Source organism: Pan troglodytes, chromosome 13 (genome assembly GCF_028858775.2).
Source record: "Pan troglodytes isolate AG18354 chromosome 13, NHGRI_mPanTro3-v2.0_pri, whole genome shotgun sequence".
Classification (NCBI taxonomy): Eukaryota; Metazoa; Chordata; class Mammalia; order Primates; family Hominidae; genus Pan; species Pan troglodytes.
The window spans coordinates 117,191,899-117,216,430 of NC_072411.2; the positions used below are offsets into that span (position 1 = coordinate 117,191,899).

The window sequence follows — 24,532 nt, forward strand, 5'->3', positions numbered from 1 at the left end:
AAAAATGTGCAAAAACAAAACATAGCATTCTCATTCTAAAGAAGATACCCAAATCCTTCCATCGCAGTAGATTCATTGTAATATCTGTAATATGGGACTATGTATCATCTTTCTCTTTGCTTCCCTCAGAATAAACTACCTCATGAGAAACCTCACTGTATTTCAGAAATTTAAACAAAATCAGGTTGCTTGGTTTTCATATCAACCATGCCAGCCTCTCTTGTTTCTCCTTCATTTATTTACTCATTTAACCAACAAATATTTATTGAGTGCCACGAATATTTATTGTGTATATAGGTACCAGTTGGAGAGCCAGGAAGATCAAAATAGATCTCTGTCCTCATGGAGTTTCAAGCCTAGTGAGACAGAGAAATACTAATCACTCAAATAATGGTGCTACTATCATGGTCCAGAGCCCAGCTGGGGCTTCCCTGCCCATTGAGAGGTAGATGAGATTGGCTGGAGTCCCTGATCCATGTCCTATGGTCAGAAGCTCTGCTCCACACATGGCCTGGCATCTCCCTGTCTCATGGTCTGACAGCTTCTGGGATGAAGCTGTCACTGTACTGCACCTCTTTCAAAAAAGGAATTAACATATCTTCATTCCAGTCTCCACAAGACACTCAGTCACACAGAGCATTTGTAAGTGTGTCTGACTTCAATGAAGATTCAGTGGTAACAGGGACCATCCACAGCATGGCTGCACAGTGAGTGAATATGCAAAAAGTATTTGAATACTCATAGTTTTAAATGTCCATTCAACCACTTCTCTTTCTCACTGGGCTTCCATCTGTTTCAGTACTTAGCCTTCTGCCATCTCACTGGTTCCACCTTTCTCCATGTCCCTTCTGTCCTTTTCTTTTGCTTCCTTTCCTACCATTGCTCAGAAACAAGCAGACAACCAGCCAACCACAACAAAGGCAATGAACAGCAAACAAATTCCTTTTATTCTTTCATGGAGCTCGGCTATCTATTTTGTCACTTGGGACCCTAGAGACACCCACGCTCTCAGAGTTATACCTTCTACTCCAAAAGGCGTGTCTACATATTATATTCAGCAAAGACATTTTCCATCCTGAAAGAAATTGTGTTACCATCTGTTAATGTACATATATATATATATATTTGTAGTTAGTCAGTCAGTCTGGATATATTACAAATGATGATGCATGCTCTGACAGAAAAGTAGGAGGTTGGGAGGAACAACAAAGTATAGAGTATTAGAACAGCAGACCAGATTTAAAATGAGAAAGCCGGGCAGTCTGGGTTCTCTGAGAAAGTATGACATTTCTGGAGCCTGTTAGCCAGGTAAAAAGTGTGGGGTGAAGAGCATTCCCAGCAGGAGAACAGCATGTGCAAAGGTCTGGAGATGGGGAAGACTGTGGAGCACTGGAAAAAGTGGGAAGGGGCCAGCATGGCTAGATCCCAAAGGGCCAAAGAGAAAGATGGGGATGAGGGTGGAGAGGCCAAGAGGGGCCAGATCAAGTGAAACTTTGCAGGCCACATGACTCCCATTTTTAGGTTCCTGTCTCTTCCCTAACAAATGAAATGACAGCATGAATGAGTTTTTCTAAACTTTGAGTTTATTGGTTTTCGAAACAAACAGTCATGCCAAAGCTGACAAACTTGTATAGATACACACCCACACATACACACACATACACACACACACGGTACATAAAGCACCTTTCCCCAGGGCCATGTCACTTGCCATTATTAAGAAGTCTATCCTATAGCCATATACACGATTCTGGGTCACCCAGATAATTAGCTGAAAATTATCTTCATATTTGTTTTCCCTCCACAGGAATGTTTCCTGAAAAGAAACCCTTGTTCCACCCTGCAGCTTACTATTGGCAAGGCATGGCAGGAGTGAATCTAGGTTCCGTTTACCACCAGGGTAAATTGCCCTCTCTATCGCAGTCCTTATGGAAAGGCACTTTTTCGGGTTCAGCACGTCCCCATGCATTCACAGGTACCGAAAGTGACATACATATACATTGTAAACATTGTGCCCACTGCTCTGCAAATGTTCATTTGGCCCTTAGCAGTTCACACATCACAGCAGATTCATGTATTCATGTATTCATGATGATGTTCATTCTGTTGTTTTCTGGAAATAAATTATGTTGTTTGCTTGCCCGGTGGCACCTGCCACAAACCATCTGACTTTTCTTCTCCACTCTTATATTTCAACTACCAAAATCCATGCCTTTTAAACTGTCTTTTTATTGAAAGAAATAAATTAAGATATTCGTCTTGAGGTGGCTTCACCTTTGCATAAGAATCACCAGCATATACATTAGCATGCTCACAGTGTTGAGTATACAGGAATTCATTTCAGTAGCAACAACACTCACTGAACTTAGAAGGAAAAATTTCCTTTTATAATTACTTGTTAGTCTAACACAGTTGTAACTGTCCATACAGTATAATACTTTACTTTAAAATGAAGATATCTTGCGGAAGTGTATCTTCTGTGGCTTTTCTTCAAAATGAAGCCATTGGTCAGGTCACATGCTGAGATTGAGTTTGCTGGAAGTGTTAAGACTCCATCTGGTCATCTTGTGAGTCAACACTTACAGTGGAACCTTGGCTGCTGGTATCAGCAGTTTCATAGGACTTCTGGTCTTTGGCAAAGTTGATGAAAACCTGATTTTTCAGGGAAAATAAAGCCATTAATGCCTGGTAAGCCAAAGGAAGAAATAAAGTTAATTCATTCTCTCTCTCTCCCCTTCCTCTCTCCTAGTGCAAGCGTGTATATATGTGTATGCAGGCCCCTATAAAATCCAAATCCTAGTTTTATACATGCTTGCACTAGGAGTCCTTTCAGAAAATCAAATTTAACTGGGGCTTGAAAACAGCACCTATATCTATGACCATATTTATGACTATGATTTTATTTATAATCATGTCAATCTTAAGCCATAGTTGACTATCTGTAGCCACATTTCTGCATTCATATGACCTACATCAATATCTCTATCAGGTATAAACAAGGAGCCCAGCCCTGTGCCCTTATTGAATGATTGTGTAGAAATGTTGAGAGAAGTTTCACTAGTTTCAAGAGTTAATGCACTGAGATAAAATTTGTATAGAAAGCCCATGTTAACACTGTGTTCAGTAAGCCAATTACTTAACAGGCAGATCTTTTCACTTTGTTTAAAGTCATTAAATCTATTAGTCATAGTTTCATCCAAAAACTATCGAGAGTCTGTATTTTGCCATGGTGCTGGTAGTTGGTCATAAGTCGAAGACTAAGTCTTCATTTTCAGGAAAGTCATGATTGTCTAAAGCCCCCATTAAAATGCCTAAAGCCCCACAAGAAGAGTTGTCCATCAAATGCAGCACCATATACTGATCCCTAAAGGCCTTACTTTCAGACCTAGTCCAATGACAGATATAATCAAACTTTCTATATGTCATGTTGGTTGAGCTGTGCAAAATTAAGACAGTACAGAAGTGATAAAGGATGACCTAATAAGTTTGTAGTTATTAAATGCAAATGTAATTAAGACAGATGATGTACGTGAACGGAAAGGATTCTGCATTTACCACTTTAATTGCCTGAATTTAACAGATCTAAAGGTCTGGCACCAAATTCTAATTACCCTGTCCAACCCTAATCCAGGAAGCCAATCAATAGAAATGTTCTTTAAGAAACCTACCATGGAAGAAGGAAGGAAAGTGTTAACAGCTGTTTGTTATGTATGTGAAAATAGTGGGGTTTTTTTCTTTATGTATACATATAACTTTATGGGTACAGATGTCTTATCAAATGGAAAAGTTAATGTCTTTCACATCTATTTTTTTAATATCCCCAAATTAAGTGAGAAATTGATTAGGCTCTTTGCTAAGTTTTTCAGGTGCAAGACTAGATATTAATTCAATTAAAAACAAATTGAATGTCATTAAAAAGAAATAACCAGAATGAATAATAATATTAATATGTGACGTTGTGCACACGGATCGTGGTATATATCTTACCTCTTCCAGAGTGGTCTGACTCACTAAGAAATTTGTAATATTTAAAGCAGTCTTGTTGGTTTCCAGCAGATCAAAAATGTTTGCGACTCCTCCTGCTGTGACTGGTACATGATACTCTAGCATGCTGAGGTGCTGATCCTGTGGGAACCAAAGGAAAAAAGTTTATTTTGCAATGTCTGGTAATATTGACATGACTAGACATAACTTTACCAAGAGTTCAGGAAAATAACTGAAGTTCATTCCACTGAAAATGATGCTACAGTATAAATAACGAGTATATTTTGAAACTAACGGCTTGCAAAGATGAGATGAAAGTTTTGTGAATGTCAAAGAGAAAACAAATTTAAAAGTTCATGAAAACTCCAAAGCATTCTATATTCATGTGAAGTTATACAGTCATTATAATCTTGCCTGGAAAAGAATTTGTGGAATGGTATTTCACATGTGACATTATGCTCAGCTCACATAAGCTTTCTCAGTGCTCAATCTTAAGAAATTTCATTTTTGTGTTAGAAGTGTTCTAAAACGCTAAAAATTAGCAGTTCCATTTATATTGGCTAAAGACAGTAGACTTCAAAAGCATTGAAGCTCCTTCAAATGACAGCTCATCCTTTTCCCAACTCACCCTAAAATTCTTCCCAATTTCTTTATTTCGGTCACCAGTATCACCATCTACTTAGTTTAATCCATTCTAGTTGCCTTGGAGTATCTTTAACAATTTGCTTTCCTGGATATTTAATCAGTTACCAGATCTTATTTATTTTTCCTCTAAAATACCTCTCAAACTTAACCTTTTCTCTCTATTTGCACCACCAGTATGATTAACTTAATGCTTATTACTCCACATCTTAGTTACTGCAACAGCCTCTTCAGAACCCCAGAAACTCTGTACACTTAACTTTCTTGCAGAAAGCAGCTGGGATAATCTTCGCTGATACTAGTTTGATTAGGATATTTTCTTATTCCAGAATCTACCCCTGTGACGCCAGTGCATCAGATCATGACCATGTATTTCAGATCCTTCTCCTCCCGCTTTGTGCATTGCTTAGCATCTCCCATTGACATGTAGTTGCATTATATCTGTTACTGCAATTGGGCCATCTTGCCTACTTTTGCTCTCAGATTGTTGTTTTGGCTATTTTCCTTCTAGACATCTAGAAACCACCACAAATTTGTAAAGAATGGTCTGCTACGGAGAAATCAGACTTTTTATTATCACTGCATTTGCCTTGTATAGCTCTGGTCCCATGAGGAACAGACCAGGGAGAATGTAATTTCATCACTCAGTGAAACAACACAGATTTCAACCCAGAAATCCACTAAAAGAGAAAGCATTACTACCAACACAATTTGTGCAAGAAAGATGTCCTTTTACTTTTAAATTTGATTTAAATTTAGATGATAGAAAATGAGCTTTGATAAGAATCATGAAAGCTAGGCCGAGTGTGGTGGCTCACAGCTGTAATCCCAGTGCTTTGGGAGACCAAGGCAGAAAGATTGCTTCAGGCCAGGAGTTCAAGACCAGCTTGGGCAACATAGTGAGATTCTGTCTCTACAAAAAATCCAAAACTTAGCAGGGCATGGTGGCACATGCCTATATGCTTGGCTACTTGTGAGGCAGAGGTGGAAGGATTCCTGGAACCCAGGAGTTCAAGGCTGCACTGAGCTATGATCATGCCACTGCACTCCAGCCTGGGCAACATAGTGAGACCCTGTGTCTTAAAAAAAAATTTTTTTAAGAATTAAGAAAGCTATTCTTTCCTAGAGAAATAGAGAAGTTAGCCAAACTTGGGGAGGCTGAGGCAAAGGTATTTTATGAAGATAAAATAATTATTTTTAAAATGCAGTTTATTTTCTCTAAAATCACTTCAAATTAACATTGTGCCTTATAATTTATGGAGTATCTTTGTGGACACTTTATCATTTAATTCTCACATCAGTTTTGTGAAGTAGATGTTACTATAGTAGTACTCCCTTATTTGTGGTTTTGCTTTCTATGGTTTGTTACCTGTAATCAACCAAGTTCTAAAACTATTAAGTGGAAAAATACAAAAATAAACAATTTATAAGTTTTAAATTGCATGCCTTTCTGAGTAGTGTGATCTAATTTTGTACCACCCGATCTGGCATGTGAATCATTCCTTCGTCCAGTATATTTATGTTGTGTAAGCTACCTGCCTGTTTCTATATAAGAAAAAGCATAATGTATACCAGATTTGGTACTATCTATAGTTTCAGGCATCCACTGGAGGTCTTGGAATGTATCACCCATGAATAGTGGGACACTCCTGTATTCCTATTTACAAATGAGAAAAATGAGGCTCAGAGAGTAATGGCTTGCTGGGAATCACATGGGCACAATTGGACCTCAGCCCTAGTCTTTCCAATTTCTTTTTATCATTCCACATCTGATTTCCTTTCAAAAACAATCATTTGAAATCATCTTCTACAAATTGCCTGTATATTAAAGATGTAATAATGACAAATTTTCCTGTCAAGTACATTTATTTTAATTAAGTATGGGCTATGTTAGGTATATATGCATATATCTGTGTGTGTCCATCCCATGCCTATGCATATGTGAGATGAGATCAACTGTACAATATTTCATCTAGTCTAGAACTTGAGGACTTGATTTCTACTCAGTCCTGCTCCAACTTTTGTGGGCTTCTCTTTCAAATGAGGGGGACAAACCAGATAATCATTCTGGAGCTCTGTAGTTTTTTGGGTTTTTTTAAGAAGAAATGACCTTGGTCATATAATACCTGTCATCCCTCAGTTCCCTAATATATATAATGAGTAGATCAGCAAGGTATACAACTTGGAAACTAATACAATATGATCATAAATCCTTTGTGAGGAAGAAACAAAAATACATGTATGTGAAAGGACTGTGTTAACTTTAAGTAAGTACAAAAATATATAATTAATTGATGCTATTTGTTCATACTAAGTATGCTTTGGCATATCTTACGCATCTTGAACTAATCAATAAATTAAGATTAATAATAAAGCTGTAGTCAACTTGGAAATCACAAATGTCGCTATGACATTACCATCAAAACTAGTGAAGATCAAAAGGCAAGATAATCACTTACATTGTTGGTTTTTTGTTTGTTTTTGTTTTTGTTTTTGTTTTTTAGACGGAGTCTCGCTTTGTCACCCAGGCTGGAGTGCAGTGGCATGATGTTGACTCACTGCAACCTCCGCCTCCCAGGTTCAAGCAAGTCTCCTGCTTCAGCCTCCCGAGTAGCTGGGATTACAGGCATGTGCCACCATGCCCAGCTAATTTTTGTATTTTTTGTAGAGACAGGGTTTCACCATGTTGGCCAGGCTGGTCTTAACCTCCTGACCTCAAGTGATTGCCCGCCTCGGCCTCCCAAAGTGCTGGGATTACAGGCGTGAGCCACTGCACACAGCCATCATCACTTACTTTTAAGTATGTTTTTGGAAAGTGCAGCTGCATGAACTTCGTGAGGGTCTCCATGGTCACTTTGTTATTCTTCAAGTGAACTTTGACAGTAAATCCTCGTCCAAACCTAGAAAGAAAAAGTGCAAAATATGATATGAGTTACATTTTGCTGAAATAGCTCTTCTGGAATTCTAGATAATGAAACAGGACCCAAGCCAACTATTATATCACCTTTTCTTTATATAAAGACTATCATTTTGCCCTAAAAGTTCAGGACATGTTGCAAACTGGAAATAGTGCACTGCTATGATTTTTTATTTCTACCTCTATATAAAATCAGAGTCTTTGGGCAAAAATTAAGTTGAAAAGAAAACATAAAATCTTGGCTTTCTATGACATTCATAAATCGGCAATGGATGTTAATTTCTGCAGTTAAATACTTCCCTTTTTTTCTTATTTTTTGTGTTTATTATTATACTTTAAGTTCTGGGATACCTGTGCAGAATGTGCAGGTTTGTTTCATAGGTATACATGTGCCGTGGTGGTTTGCTGCACCCACCAACCCATCATCTACATTAGGTATTTCTCCTAATGCTATCCCTCCCCTAGCCCCCCACCCCCCAACAGGCCCTGGTGTGTGATGTTTCCTTCCCTGTGTCCATGTGTTCTCATTGTTCAACTCCCACTTATGAGTGAGAACATGCAGTGTTTGGTTTTCTGTTCCTGTGTTAGTTTGCTGAGAATGATGGTTTCCAGCTTTATCCATGTCCCTGCAAAGGACATGAACTCATCCTTTTTATGTGGCACATATACACCATAGTATTCCATGGGGTATATGTGCCACATTTTCTTTATCTAGTCTGTCATTGATGGGCATTTGGGTTGGTTCCAAGTCTTTGCTATTGTGAACAGTGCTGCAGTAAACATACATGTGCATGTGTCTTTATAATAGAATGATTTATAATACTTTGGGTACATACCCAGTAATGGGATTGCTGGGTCAAATGGTATTTCTGGTTCTATATCCTTGAGGAATCGCCACACTGTCTTCCACGATGGTTGAACTAATTTACACTTCCACCAACAGTGTAAAAGTGTTTCTATTTCTCCACATCCTCTCCAGCATCTGTTGTTTCCTAACTTTTTAACGATCACCATTCTTACTGGCGTGAGATGGTATGTCATGGTGGCTTTGGTTTGCATTTCTCTAATGACCAGTAATGAGCTTTTTTTCATGTTTGTTGGCAGCATAAATGTCTTCTTTTGAGAAGTGTCTGTTCATATCCTTTGACCACTTTTTGATGGGGTTTTTTTGTTTCTTGTAAATTTGTTTAAGTTCTTTGTAGATTCTGGATGTTGGCCCTTTGTCAGATGGATAGATTGCAAAAATTTTCTCCCGTTCTGTAGGTTGCCTGTTCACTCTGATGATAGTTTCTTTTGCTGTGCAGAAGTTCTTTAGTTTAATTAGATCCCATTTGTCTATTTTGGCTTTTGTTGCCATTGCTTTTGGTGTTTTAGTCATGAAGTCTTTGCCCACGCCTGTGTCTTGAATGGTATTGCCTAGATTTTCTTCTAGGGTTTTTATGTTTAAGTGTTTATGTTTATGTTTAAGTCTTTAATCCATGTCGAATTAATTTTTGTATAAGGTGTAAGGAAAGGGTCCAGTTTCGGTTTTCTGCATATGGCTAGCCAGTTTTCCCAACACCATTTATTAAATAGGGAATCTTTTCCCCATGGCTTGTTTTTGTCAGGTTTGTCAAAGATCGGATGGTTGTAGATGTGTGGCATTATTTCTGAGGCCTCTGTTCTGTTCCATTGGTCTGTATATGTGTTTTGGTACCAGTATCATGCTGTTTTGGTTACTGTAGCCTTGTGGTATAGCTTGAAGTCAGGTAGCATGATGCCTCCAGCTTTGTTCTTTTTGCTCAGAATTGTCTTGGCTATAGGGGCTCTTTTTTTGGTTCCAGATGAAATTTAAAGTAGTTTTTTCTAATTCTGTGAAGAAAGACAATGGTAGCTTGATGGGGACAGCACTGAATCTATAAATTACTTTGGACAGTATGGCCATTTTCATGATATTGATTCTTCCTATCCATGAGCATGGAATGTTTTTCCATTTGTTTGTGTCCTCTCTTATTTCCTTGAGCAGTGGTTTGCAGTTCTCCTTGAAGAGGTCCTTCATATCCCTTGTAAGTTGGATTCCTAGGTATTTTATTCTCTTTGTAGCAATTGTAAATGGGAGTTTACTCATGATTTGGTTCTGTTTGTCTATTATTGGTGTATAGGAATGCTTGTGATTCTTGCACATTGATTTTGTATCTTGAGACTTTGCTGAAGTTGCTTATCAGCTTAAGGGGATTTTGGGCTGAGAAGATGGGGTTTTCTAAAAATACAATCACGTCACCTACAAACAGAGACAATTTTGACTTCCTCTCTTCCTATTTGAATACCCTTTATTTCTTTCTCTTGCCTGATGGCTCTGGCCAGAACTTCCAATACTATGTTGAATAGGATTGGTGAGAGAGGGCATCCTTGTCTTGTGCTGGTTTTCAAAGGGAATACTTCCAGATTTTGTCCATTCAGTATGATATTGGCTGTGGGTTTGTCATAAATAGCTCTCATTATTTTGAGATACAGTCCATCAATACCTGGTTTATTGAGAGTTTTTAGCATGAAGGGGTGTTGAATTTTATTGAAGGTCTATTCTGCATCTATTGAGATAATCATGTGGTTTTTGTCATTGGTTCTGTTTATGTGATGGATTGCATTTATTGATTTGCATATGTTGAACAAGCCTTGCATCCCAGAGATGAAGCTGACTTGATCATGGTGTATAAGCTTTTTGATATGCTGCTGGATTCGGTTTGCCAGTATTTTATTGAGGATTTTCACATTGATGTTAATCAGGGATACTGGCCTGAAATTTTCTTTTTTTGTTATGTCTCTGCCAGGGTTTGGTATCAGGATGATGCTGGACTTGTAAAATGATTTAGGGAGGAGTCCTTCTTTTTCTGTTGATTGGAATAGTTTCAGAAGGAATGGTACCAGCTCCTCTTTGCACCTCTGGTAGAATTTGGCTGTGAATCCATCTGGTCCTGGGCTTTTTTTGGTTGGTAGGCTGTTTGTTAATTAGTGCCTCAATATCAGAACTTGTTATTGGTCTATTGAGGGATTTGACTTCTTCCTGGTTTAGTCTTGGGAGGGTGTATGTGTTCAGGAATTTATCCATCTCTTCTAGAATTTCTAGTTTATTTGTGTAGAAGTGTTTATAATATTCTCTGATGGTAGTTTATGTCTCTGTGGGATCAGTGGTGATCTCCCCTTTATCATTTTTTATTGTGTCTGTTTGATTCTTCTCTCTTTTCTTCTTTATTAGTCTGGCTAGTGGTCTACTTTGGTAGTCTTTTCAAAAAGCAGCTCCTGGATTCATTGATTTTTTGAAGGGTTTTTCGAGTCTCTATTTCCTTCAGTTCTGCTCTGATCTTAGTCATTTCTTGTATTCTGGTAGCTTTTGAACGGTTTGCTCTTGCTTCTCTAGTTATTTTAATTGAGATGTTAGGGTGTTGATTTTAGATCTTTCCTATTTTCTCCTGTGGACATTTTAGTGCTCTAAATTTCCCTCTAAACACTGCTTTAGCTGTGTCCCAGTGATTCTGGTATGTTGTGCCTGTGTTCTCATTGGTTTCCAAGAACTTATTTATTTTTGCCTTAATTTCATTATTTACCCAGTAGTCATTCAGGAGCAGGTTGTTCAGTTTCCATGTAGTTGTGCGGTTTTGAGTGAGTTTCTTAAATTTGATTGCACTGTGGTCTGAGAGGCTGTTTGTTATGATTTCTGTTCTTTTGCATTTGTTAAGGAGTGTTTTACTTCCAATTATGTGGTCAATTTTAGAATAGTGATGTGGTGCTGAGAAGAATGTATATTCTGTTGATTTCGGGTGGAGAGTTCTATAGATGTCTATTAGGTCCACTTGGTCCAGAGCTGAATTCAAGTCCTGAATATCCGTGTTAATTTCCTGTCTTGTTGATCTGTCTAATATTGACAGTGGGGTGTTAAAGTCTTCCCCTGTGATTGTGTGGGAGTTTAAGTCTCTTCGTTGGTCTCTAAGAACTTGCTTTATGAATCTCGGTGCTCCTGTATTGGGTGCATATATATTTAGGATAGTTAGCTCTTCTTGTTGCATTGATCCCTTTACCATTAGGTAATGCCCTTCTTTGTCTCTTTTGATCTTTGTTGGTTTAAAGTCTGTTTTATCAGAGACTAGGATTGCAACCCCTGCTTTTTTTTTTTGCTTTTCGTTTGCTTGGTAGCTATTCCTCCATCCCTTTATTTTGAGCCTATGTGTGTCTCTGCACATGAGATCGGTCTCCTGAATACAGCACACTGATGGGTCTTGACTCTTTATCCAATTTGCCAGTCTGTGTCTTTTAATTGGGGCATTTAGCCCGTTTACATTTAAGGTTAATATTGTTATGTGTGAATTTGATCCTGTCATTATGACGCTAGCTGGTTATTTTGTGTTAGTTGATGCAGTTTCTTCATAGTGTTGATGGTCTTTACAATACACTTGTAAAGTTAAATGCATTCTAATTTAAAGTAAGCAAGGTCTTGATAAGCAGGTCATTGGAGATTTGGTGTCATCAATAAAAATTAATGTTATTGGGGTTTTAAAAATAAATATTAAATCAATGTGCCAGCTAACGGTTTGCACCAAGAATAGAGTTTGTAAAGAAGTCACAACAGACTCTCTAAGAGCAACACAATGCCTCTTTCATCCTTTTTTCCTTATCTTGGTTAATGCTATCTTGCAAGAAAGTCAACTTGTTATACAGAAAAGTATAAAATATTCTGAAGTTTGGAGATTAACATGGATATGTATAAATGCATATACACTCTGGTGTATACAAACTATTAAATTTGATAGTATGATATTTATGCACATTTCTCCAATGTATTCTTGATTAAAAGGTTTTGAATGTGGTATGAATGTTAGGTAGCTTACTGAAAGACTGTGCAAATGGCAAATGAACATGCTAGATACAATCTATGCCTTCATTTACTTGTCAAGGTCTAATTTATTATTGGGTAAACTCTAGAACTTCCACCTGAGAGTAATTTGGTTATGAATTGTTTATTATTTATTCATTTTTTCATCTTTGGCCTTCTAAATTTATGCATTAACTAAAATACATTTATGAGTTAAATTTATGAGTTAACTAAAATATTTAAGTAAAAATTCATCAAATCCCCAATAAAATAATTTAAATTTAAGGTGAGTCAGTGACTAGCTTCCAAAGATTAGCTTGTCCATTCTAGTTTTACTACTTAGGCTGCTGAGATAATCCTTGAATCTGAGTGAGCACCATTAGATAGATGACCCAACACTATCTGTTAAACAATGCATTTGTTCTTCACCTGCTCTTTATGTGCTGCAAAGATCCAATACATTGAAACTTTCCATTCACCATAATGGCCAACCTGGTACAGAGAGCTTCACATTCTTCCATGCTAAAAGACAAAGCAGGATCATATTAGCATTCAGGATACAGAAAACTTGGGTTGAAGTTCATGAGCATAAGCATAATTGTTTGATTATGGCACTTGGAAATACTATTTTAGTTTTTTTCTTTTCTTTGTTATTTTTTTGAGATAGGGTGTCACTCTGTTGCCCAGGCTAGGGTGCAGTGGCTTGAACATGGCTTACTGTAGCCTTGACCTTCTTTGCTCTAGTAATCCTCCTGTCTCAGCCTCCTGAATAGCTGGGACGACAGATGTGCACGACATCTGGCTAATATTTTAATTTTAATTTTTTTTTTGTAGAGATGGGGGTCTTGCCATGTTGCCCAGACCGGTCTTGAACTCCTGGGCTCAAGTGATCCTCCTGCCTTGGACCCCCACAAAGTGCAGGGATTACAGGCATGAGCCACCGTGCCTGGCCTAGTTTCTTGATTCTCTTTTAGTTTTTAGTTCTTTTAAAGGAGAACAAAAACCAATCTCTTAAAATATAAATTAAATGTCTTCAGATAGGGTTTATTACTGTTTCTTCTAAAACCAAAGGCCATCTCTCTCTCACCTGGAATACCCGCTCCATCAAACCTAGTATTTCTTTCAATCTTTGATTCAAGACCTACACTTCCTTAGAAGTGTTTTCAAAATAACACTAAGCCTTTTCCATTATGCTACGTACCCCATATTCTGTTGGCTTTCCTATTTTTGGATTTATAACTAGTTGGCCTGTACTTGATTATACAGTCTCTAATTTCATGGTCTATCAATCATAATTGGAGGTGATTTTAGGCATTACCCTGTCCACCTCTTACAAAAAAGCCAATGGAAATTAAATGATTGGCTCCATTGTGCTGGGGCAAACTATGATATAAACAAGTCTCTTGATAATAAGCAAATCTAATACTTTTTCTACTATATGACAATTATAATGCAAACATAAACTTAATACAAATTATAAGACAAGGCCATCCTCATAAGAGAGGCATGGATAAAATGATTTAGTGTCTCTTATACTTAGCTGATTGGAAGTGTCTGCTTCGTGGAGGAGAGGCATGTGAGCTGGTTCTGGAAGGACTGGTAAGATTAGAAGTTGGAGACATTTTGTGAAAAGACCATTTCAGGCCAGGCGGGGTGGCTCATGCCTGTAATCCCAGCACTTTGGTAGGCCAAGGTGGGTGTATCATTTGAGGTCAGGAGTTTGAGACCAGCCTGGCCAACATGCTGAAACCCTGCCTTTACTAAAAATACAAATATTAGCTGGGCATGGTGGTGGGCACCAGTAGTCCCAGCTTCGTGGGAGGCTAAGGCAGGAGAATTGCTTGAACCCGGGAGGTGGAGGTTGCAGTGAGCAGATGTTGTGCCACTGTACTCCAGCCTGGGTGACAGAGTAAGACTCTGTCTAAATAAAAATAAAAAAATAAAAAAAAAATTTCAAATAGAAAGCACAGCCAAAGGAAGGGGCTTGGAGAAGGGAAAGGGTATGGAGATGGGAAGAATGCAGAACCAGGAAGGAGTCATCCAGATTGACTGATAGGAGAGGGTGTTGCAGGGGAAAAAGACTGAGCATTTAGATGAGGCCATAGAATGGAGAGCCTTGCATGTTGAGCCTAAAGATTCTGAACTTTATTTGACAGGCAATAGGGAGCCACAGACGAGTTAAGAGGGCCATAAGTCATGAGAAATTCGATGTTAAAAAGACTGCTTAGACCTTAGACTCCGTCCCACCACAGGAACTATATTCTCACCACGAAACCTGCCTGACTTGCTCCTACTACTATAAACATAAAATAGTTTGATTGAACTGTGGGCATTCGTTGTCTATACATATACATATACGTGTGTGTATATATTTTGTATGTGTGTATATATATATATACACACACTTATATATGTATGTGTATATATTTATTTATGTTATACAGGATTACCTTTTCCCATCTGTCATCCTAAGATTGTGTGGATTCGCTTTAAAGATTCCACTCAGTTTACCTGTGAGATGTGAGGATGACGGAACATTTGTTCTGTACTTCTTCTGAAATGATCTTCCAGAGGTGCCGTTTCGACTTCGGATCCATCCCAGAGCTCGGCTCATCCTTAATAGAAAGTTACAACAAAAATTTATCAAATTAATTAATTTTTGATGAAGTTCTTTTCATGAATTACTGCATTTCACTTCCCTAGAACAGAAATACTTTTCGAGGTCCTGTGACTAACTTGTTTTATACTTAATAGACTTCTTTCTGCTGCTGTCAAAAAGCTCAAAATTAATCATTTAAAATTGTCAATCTGTTTTAAAAAGTGTCTAAATGAAGTTGACACCCTGTTACTTTACATCCGTCTCTTATGTTTCTTTGGAAAAAAATTCCACTTCAATTACTGGCAAATTCTTATATTTAATTCTATCTTGCCACATATATAAGCCACATCAACAAGATTACCACCCTGTTCCTGGTAGCAGAATTGTGGCTATGAGTGATAATATGCTATGTGAAACAGAAAGAACATAATTTGATATTTCAGTTAATTTGTTTGAGGTATATTTTTAGTTTTCTGTTATTAATTGAAATTTAACACTCCTTGGGAAATAAAAACAAGATTTGTAGAAATTGCCAAGTAGAAAGATGTATGTTATTTTTCAAAGTAAATGATGTTATGAAAAATCATTCAGACATAAAATTAGAAAATGTAGCAGTAGATAATCTAAACATACAATAACAAGTTTTGACAGATGGTTAAACAAGCTATAGGTCAAGATTAGGTAAAAATTTAAAAAATATACTTGTAACAAAGAATATGTACATAACTAGAGGCTTGTTTTTACAGAATGATGTAAAATCTAAAGAAAGGAATGGGTTATGTGGAAGCTAACATAGTTGAGCTCATAGAAGTGGAGAGTAGAATAATGGTTACTGGAGGCTGGAGGCATAGCGGGGAGAGGAGGATAGAGAGAGATTGGTTAATGAATACAAAATTACAGCTAGACAAGAAGCATAAGTTCTAGTGGTCTGTAGGGTGACTATAGTTAACAATAATTTATTGTATATTTTCAAATAGTTAGAAGAAAGGATTTTGAATGTTCCCAACACAAAGAAATGATACATATTTGAGGTGATAGATAAGCTAATTACTCTGATTTGATCATTACATATTGTATACAGGAATCAAAATATCACACTGTACTCCATAAATATGTATAATTATTATGTGTCAATTAAAATGGTAGTTAAATAATTTTTTAAAAAATAAAGAAATTAGTCTTAATTTGGGGAAACAAAGGATACACATTGTCACTGCTCCTGTTTTTGAAGAAGATAGCATATTTAGTAAATGCATATAGAAGAAAACTTGGTATCTTTCATGTCAATATTTCATTTTGGTTCATTAATGCATAATGTTTACATAAAATGTTTAACATTTTAAAGTACTTTACATTTGTTATTTCACAGAGGTGCCTAAAGATTGTTTTGTTCAATTTAAGGAACATTTACACAATAGAATTCCATTATAAGCATCGATTGGCAGAGATATAATGCATTATAAGCTTCTGGTATTATAGAAAGATGGGCTGTGCATCACTCTATCTGGCAGTTGAAATGATTTGATCCACTGTATGACTTAATCCCTGGAATAATGTTGTGATTTATAGCTGCATTATGATTCCTTATAGTTAAGGCTCTTTCAGAGTTTGGAGGTGCTTGAATGAACGGCATTTTCCAAAATAAGGGCAAGTATATTTTTCTGAAATAAACACCCTTTGACAAAGTTAGACTTGGGGTGCAGAATATTAACATTACTACTATGTGTAATTTATATTTCCAGGTAATCAGTTAAATTTTCCATCTCTTAAGAAAAATGTAAATGTGGAATGCATTTCTTCCCCACCCTGTACCCCCCACATTCAGATGACATAGGATGGATCCATCACATCCTAAGCTAGATAACTCATATTTTAAAGTAACAAGGAAATAAAATTTTAGCACAACACATTGTCCTAAAATGTGTCTGTCCTCCCTAGTAGAAGCTGGAAAATGTGAGTTTACCTACTCAGTTCCTAACAGAAAAAGAGAGATGATTTCTTCAATAGGTGGGAATCAAATGCTACCATATTCCGTAACTTACTCATTTCAGTACCCTGAATTTGTTTCACTTCCCATTTCCATGCCAGTGTTTCCTTGGAAATGCACTAAGCTATTGCTTTCCGATAAAACATTTTTGAGGGCATATTGTGGTAACAAATTATTTGCTGATATAAAATCCTTTATTGAGATAGTATACATAAAGTGCTTTGCACAATAGCTAGCACATAGTGAGACCTCAATAAATGTTGACTGCAATCATGATGATGAAATATTAACACATGCAATCAGATATGCTCTTCTAATTATGGAGTGGCCTGTTTAAATAATGATTCTCTTACCAGCAGTAGAATGGAAGGTTTCCCTATCAAGGCCAGTGCAGTGGATAATTTTCTTTTTGTGCCATAACTGCACATAGAGGTAGCTCTGTCCTTGAAGGGCATCAGGTGAAGTCTCCTAAGGAGTTTATGAACAGTCTGTGGGCAATAAAAGAGGAGTTAGGTTGACCTTCCTGTGCCAAAACCCTTAAAGCACTAAATGGAAAAAAAAAGATGCTCATGAAAAGAAAATTTTATCATGGAGAATATATCTGGAAAAAAATGAAAACACTTAAATTCAACATAGATTTTATTTTCAAAGAATCACTTAAGGATTAATAGTTTATTTAAAGAGATTCTTTGGAGGCTCATTTTCAGATGGGATTCCCTCCCCCACCAAATGTGTGTGTGTGTTTACAATTGCAGATTGAACTTTTTGCTGCATTACCACAAGATTCTCTAGTAAGACTTAATAGAGCTGAAACAGAATTCACAAGACAGGGTTCTCACTGACTGTTACCACTGCGTCCTCTTTCTTCTTACTGAGGGGTGAGTTGTCACAAAGGCTTTCAATCTATTTAAAACTGACCCAGTATCAAAACGTTAGCACATTAGGAATCATGGGTTCTTGCAGTTATTTCTGAAGTTAAATAGTCCTGGCAAATAATGAAATCCTAGTTGAACTTAAACAACAGGTCCTCAGGATTTCAAAAGTAGAAGAAACTGCCCTAAGGGTCAGCCATCTCATTAAAATGGCAAATAGTTGCAGTGAGATCTAAAGCCACAGATTAAAAACCAAAGTGGAAACGAATCTATTTTACTTGGGCATTTTGCCGTTAACTCTGTGTGTCAGTGCTAATCCAAACACTAAAAGATGTATAGGCATCACCACCCAGTGCTCAGCCCAGAGCCTAATGCAAGTGTGATCCTGTATTTGACAGTTCTTAAAAGGGTAACTGAACAAACACGGGCCAAGGAGTTTCTAAAGCTAATTTCATAGGTGCATATATAATGCACATGACCAAACTAAGAGGGACTCACTGCCATTGCCACTGCCAGAAGGAAAATGACAATGTTTTCCAGGTGGTTTTGAGGGGAAATGGTGGGGCAGGGGGGATAGTGGGTGTGGTGGGGTGGGGGATGGAAGTAGAAACAATAATGGTTTCAAATTAAGTAGTTTTTCACACTTGTACTCACTTCTTTAATATCCTTTTCTGGAATTCCATGTACCCTGGCATAGAAATACAGATGTTCTTCCACAGTTACCAGGTCATCTAAGGCATCTTCCTGAGGACAGTAGCCAACTAATGAGCTGTGAGAATCAACGTGACCCAGAGATCTGAATTGAGAGAATCAAAAACACAGATGAATTTCAAAAGATTTATCCCTCCTGGTTCCCAAATGCTGGGAAGGTAGCTCTATTTTGGTCATGGTGGTCAGTGACTTTGATAAAAAGGGATAAAATAATCCCACTATCAGATTCACATTTAAACATTTAAACATTTCCACTCACCTTAATAGCTTTGTTCTTCCCTAAGGATTGAATAATGTAACCACAAAGTAACATTAAATGTTCATTTCAATTATTTTTCTCTTTTAAGTATGTTGTACTCGCTAAATTGAAGCATTAGTTTTTCATACCCGGTCTTATTTCTGATCAGAATGTTTCCACTTGAAGGAATGATGTCTCCTGTCAGCATCTTGAATATAGTGGTCTTTCCTGCTCCATTCACTCCAAGAAGCCCAAAACACTGGTTTGAGGGAGAAAAAGAAGATATAAACCTTAATCCAAACCAATGAGACATGGCTTTTGTATCTCTCCCTCTTCTCCCTGGGTGAAATAAATTACCGAGAAAAATAAATCTCTGGAATTATTCATGGATAGTGTAATGCTCTTGATAAAACTTTCTTTTTTAAAACAAATGGATACTATGTATTCTTTTTCCTTTAACCATCTGAATATACACACACACACACACACACACACACACACACACACACAGGACCTATTTTACATGTTATGTTGTATCATCCCTCTATGTGACATGATAAAATACCCTACAAATAAGATCTGCTAACCCAACAAAGTAATTATATTTATACATTTCACATTATTCACACAAAATCACAACTTTACTGAATAAACTATCGCGGCAATAGTTTCTTCGTACTGTCAAATTTGATGCGTGTAGTTTGCAGCTCTGCTTGGAAAACCAAGTGGCACAGCCAGATTTGCTTTCTCTTTTCAAAGCTGCCTTACTATTGCTTCTGTGAAAATGGCAAGAATATAAATAAATAGATGCAGTCCTAGGACCTCACTTCTGAAAACTGATGTCTTTATGATGTTTTTTGGGGAGGACTGGAAATGAAAGGGTGAAGACAGCACCCTGAACAGGCTTCCTGACCAAAGCCTACCCCACAGTAAGGGGACAGTAGTTTAGGAAGGGGCTCAGAACTTGCTGTGTGGTAGGACTTGTTGAATTCCCTCCGCCAAGCGGGAAGACTCATAGTGTAAATAATATTAACTTTTGCACCAACCTAATACCTGGACATGTGTAAATTATATATACAGTCAGCCCTCCTTATCTGAGTTTCTAACCTTTGGATCCAAAGGTTTGATTGAAATATATTCAGGGGGAAAAAAAGCATCTGTACTGAACATGTACAGACTTCCTGTGTTCTTATTCCCTAAACAATACACGATAACAACTATTTACATAGCATTTACATTGCATTGGGTATTATAAGTAATCTAGAGATGATTTAAATATACAGTGGGATGTGCATAGATTATATGCAGTACTACATTATTTTATATCAGGGACTTGAGCATCTGTGGATTTCTGTGGATTTTGATATCCTTGGGGGTCCTGGAACCAATCTCCCATGGATATGGAGGGATGACTCTATATGTGTATACATATACATATATATGTATATATGTGTGTGTGTATATATATATATGTGTGTGTGTATATATATGTGTGTGTGTGTATATATATATGCATGTGTGTATATTTTCCCATGGAAATATTCAGATTAACATTTATATTTCTAGAAAAAAAATTGTGGGAAAATAATTAAGTTTTTTTTTTTTTTTTTTTTTTTTTGAGGCAGAATCACTCTGTCACCCAGGCTGGAGTGCAGTGATACAATCTTGGCTCACTGCAGCCTCCACGACCCAGGTTCAAACGATTCTCGTGCCTCAGCCTCCCGAGTAACTGGGACTACAGACGTGCGCCACCATGCCTAGCTAATTTTTCTATTTTTAGTAGAGACGTGGTTTCACCATGTTGGCCAGGCTGGTCTCAAACTCTTGACCTCAAGTGATCCGCCCACCTCGGCCTCCCAAAGTGCTAAGATTACAGGTGTGAGCCACTGTACCTGGCCAATAATTAAGATTTTAATTTGTCACATAGTATGCCAATGAAAAGGACAGTTAGAAACAAAACACAGTTTCTTACCTCTCCAGCAGGTATCCCAATGCTGATGTTGTTTACAGCTATAATCTTTTTGTGGATAAGTTGGTAGGTCTTTGTGAGACGATAAAGTTGGACCAAGTCAAATTCAGCTGCACCACTCTCAACTCTTAATCTCTCAGCCCGCACATCTTCATCCTCATCTATTGTCTCCCTTACATGTGAAGAATTAAATTTTCTGAAGAAAAGCCTAAAAATGGACCCAGTGATTTTACGTCAATGATTTTGAAATGACAGCATTCAATTTTGACATGTTTTGATGGGTTTTCATGTCACTAACAGTGTACTAGTCATCATTAGACTTCTTTTACATTTGTAATGAATTATGCTACTCAGATAACTTAAATCAGTATAGACCCTCCTCACTGTATTCACTATGATATTTGTGAAACAGCTTTTGTTCTCCATGCCTTAAATGTTTACAGATCCACTGTTAAGATTTATAATTCTAATTTCAGTAATAAGGAATACAGTTAAGTATATGTTTGAAGGTTAGTTCCTGACAGAGGAACTAAGGAACTCCAGAATCATTAGGAAAACTCATCATCTACAAACCTAAGACCAATGATCACCTTTTAAAAAAATCCTTTCAGCCGGGTGTAGTGGCTCACACCTATAATCCCAGCACTTTGAGAGGCCGACGGATCACCTGAGGTCAGAAGTTCAAGACCAGCCTGGCCAACCTGGCAAAACCCTGTCTCTACTAAAAATACAAAAATTATCCAGGCATGGTGGTGCACACCTGTAGTCCCAGCTACTCAGAAGGCTGAGGCAGGAGAATTGCTTGAACCTGGGAGGCAGAGGTTGCAGTGAGCCAAGATCACGCTACTGCACTCCAGCCTGGGCGACAGAGCAAGACTCCGTCTCAAAAAAGAATTTTTTTTTTCAATTAAATTTAAAAAGCCTCTCTTCTTTTTAATTTTAGAAACAGCATAAGATCTACCCTTTTAACAAAATTTTAAGTGCATAATACAGTATTGTTAACTATAGGCACAATATTGTACAGCAGATATATCTACTTTTATAATCATCAATAATATGAATACTATTGTTATTCTGTACTTGTTTTACTAATGTCTCACCTAGGATTTAGCCAATATTTTAAGGTTATCAGCCCTCCAAACTCATTAAGTCCCAAACCCACCTTGATATATTGGCTAACAAATACCAAAAAAAAAAAAAAAAAAAAAAAATTTAAAGAAATCAATCCAGGCTTTCTTCCCAATGTCCCTGTTTCTTCTGATGAGATCCCCAAAGACCCCAACTGTAATGTTTCTTCTAATCTTCCTTATTCCAAAATCATGTAGTCAGTCTCCAAATACTGGAAATGCCTTTTTTGTTGTTGTTTTTTTTTTTTTGAGACGGAGTCTCGCTCTGTCACGCAGGCTGGAGTGCAGTGGCGCCATCTCGGCTCACTGCAACCTCCGCCTCCTGGGTTCAAGCAATTCTCGTGCCTCAGCCTCCCGAGTAGCTGGGATTACAGGTGCGCGCCATCACGTCCAGCTAGTTTTTGTATTTTAAGTAGAGATGGGGTTTCACCATGTTGGCCAGGCTGGTCTCGAACTCCTGACCTCAGATGATCTGCCCGTCTTGGCCTCCCAAAGTGCTGGGATTACAGGCGTGAGCCACCGCACCTTATAACACCCTATCGTGGATTATTTTCTGCCTAGTCCTATAGGCTTTTATTCTTCTCACCTAGATTTCTCCAGGAGCTAAAACTGCTCCAGGGTCTCTGACTCTTCCATTCCAATCTGCACTCCATCTACAAAATTACACTTCTTCAAGCACAACTTGATCATGTTTCTCTCTGTTCAAAAACTCTCAATGAATGTCCATTTGTTTGTTGAATAAAGCCCAAACCATATTTCTTTACCAAGCATTTAAGAGATTCCATAATCTCCCAACCACATGTTAAACTGTAACTCCTACTTTTTCATTACATTTATTCTGTTCTGATTAAATTGTAATACTTCTTTCTTAAATATGCTCTTAATATATTTCTCTATCTCTGCTCTTTTATTTCCTCTCATTATTTACTTAAAATTGTATTTTTCAATAGGTGATACATGTACATGTCATTAAAATTTAAATGGTACCGAAGATGACAGTAAAAACTGGTCATCTTCAACTGTATATATCTCTCATCAGCAGAGGCACTCACAATTAGAGATAGTCTATGGATATGTCTGCATAAATATTTCTTTTCTTTTTAACTTGAATGGCAATATACTTTACACATAGTTCTGAACCTTGCATTTTTAAATAAGTAAATATTAAAGACACTTCCAAATGTTACATAGAGAACTATATCATTTTTTTTTCTAATGGCTGTTTAATGTTCTATTAGTGAATCTATGTATATAATTAAACTAGTCCCTAAATGAAGGACGTTTATGTTGTTTCTATTCTTTTGGTATTAGAAATGGTTACCATGATGAATAACTTTAAACATACATAAGTCTGTGTATCTGTGACCATATATGCAAACATTCCAGAAATGGAATTGCTGGGTCAATGGCATGTGTATTTCTTCTCATTTATGATGCTGTCTTCACTTTTTCTTAGTCTTCTTTTCCCAAACTCATTGCCAACATGCTCCACACTCAATCCTCTTTCCCCATTTCTGCCTTGAAAGTGTTTTCCATTTTCCCAAACTCAACTCAAAGACTACATCTTTTGTTCATTTACATATTTTCACTTCACCACGGTACCTTAATCTATTTAAGGTTAACAACTGTGCTTATTTAATTTTATTCCCTCACTCAACAGCAATAGTTGCAGTCACATATTAAGATTTGATAACTACTTACTAGAATAAAATAGTGAATTATGCTAGAATTTTTTAAAAGAAGTTTTTGAGCCAAACATTTCCATATTACCAATGGAAAAGCTTAGACTATTGACTTCTTTCTCAATAGGTTGAATTGAGTTCTGTTTTAGATGTCAAACGTTATGTTTTCATTATATTTACCTGAGTTTCTTTATCAGGGATTCATTGATTAAGAGTCGCAAGGAAAAAAACATGGTGCCCTGAGAAACCAAAGCCACAAACATTGCACCTAGTTTATTCATCTCAAAGGTTTCATTTGGGTATTCCACTCCATATGCTTTTAAGAAGTCTAGGACCGACTGTTGTTGAGAAAGTTCAATCAAACCGTAGCCAAAACAGAATTGTGGGAAAATCAGGAAAATGCGCTTGAGGGTTTCAGAAATAAGTTCTAAAGTCTGAAATAAGAGAAATAAAAATAAAACTCAGTGTTAAGTTTCCAAAAAGCTGACAAAAATTTAAAACTAGATGGATGTAGACAAATAGTGAAACCTAAAAAGCTTATCTAGATTGGCAATTATTTCCCATATAGGCTGAATTTGCATACAAATATTTAGTATACTAAATGGTGGATGTTGTTTATCACTGAAATACAAGCAGAAAATCATTATATGAGGCCACCTATAATGTTGGACCTAATCCTGGAGGCAAAATTATTTCTAGACCTGCCTTTAAGCCCAGGAATGTAGGGCTAGCCAGTGTGTTGGGGTCTGTTACACGGTATCATTATGTGCCTGAGGGAGGGAGGTACTTGGTACAGTAAAGTTTTGGAACCCAAGGTAATCCCTACTTGGAGAGGGACTAAAATGCTGAAATGAGGTAGAAGAAGAGCCAACATGTCTCCAAGAGGGACAAATAGCTCATTTTCACATTATTCACACATGGGCCAACTACTTCCACTTCATGAATTTTCTTCCTTCTCCCA

General features: G+C 37.2%; 1 protein-coding gene and 1 long non-coding RNA gene across 6 annotated transcripts in view; one reads left to right on the top strand and one right to left on the bottom strand.

Annotated features, from left to right (window-relative positions):
- Positions 1-24,532, top strand: part of LOC112208398 (uncharacterized) — a 155,125-nt gene that overhangs the window by 123,181 nt on the left and 7,412 nt on the right. The window lies entirely within an intron of this gene.
- The window catches only part of ABCA12 (ATP binding cassette subfamily A member 12), a 206,679-nt gene continuing 183,709 nt past the window's right edge, over positions 1,563-24,532 (bottom strand). For all 3 annotated transcript variants that reach the window (XM_016950439.4, XM_063790735.1, XM_063790734.1), the window contains 10 exons: positions 23,752-24,005; positions 20,766-20,970; positions 18,943-19,052; positions 18,499-18,640; positions 17,326-17,460; positions 14,898-15,001; positions 12,816-12,908; positions 7,421-7,526; positions 3,988-4,125; positions 1,563-2,652 (listed from right to left, as the gene is read on the bottom strand). In XM_016950439.4, coding sequence (XP_016805928.3) covers positions 2,545-2,652; positions 3,988-4,125; positions 7,421-7,526; positions 12,816-12,908; positions 14,898-15,001; positions 17,326-17,460; positions 18,499-18,640; positions 18,943-19,052; positions 20,766-20,970; positions 23,752-24,005 — 1,395 coding nt within the window. In that variant the 3' untranslated portion in view covers positions 1,563-2,544. The remainder of the gene's footprint in view (positions 2,653-3,987; positions 4,126-7,420; positions 7,527-12,815; positions 12,909-14,897; positions 15,002-17,325; positions 17,461-18,498; positions 18,641-18,942; positions 19,053-20,765; positions 20,971-23,751; positions 24,006-24,532) is intronic.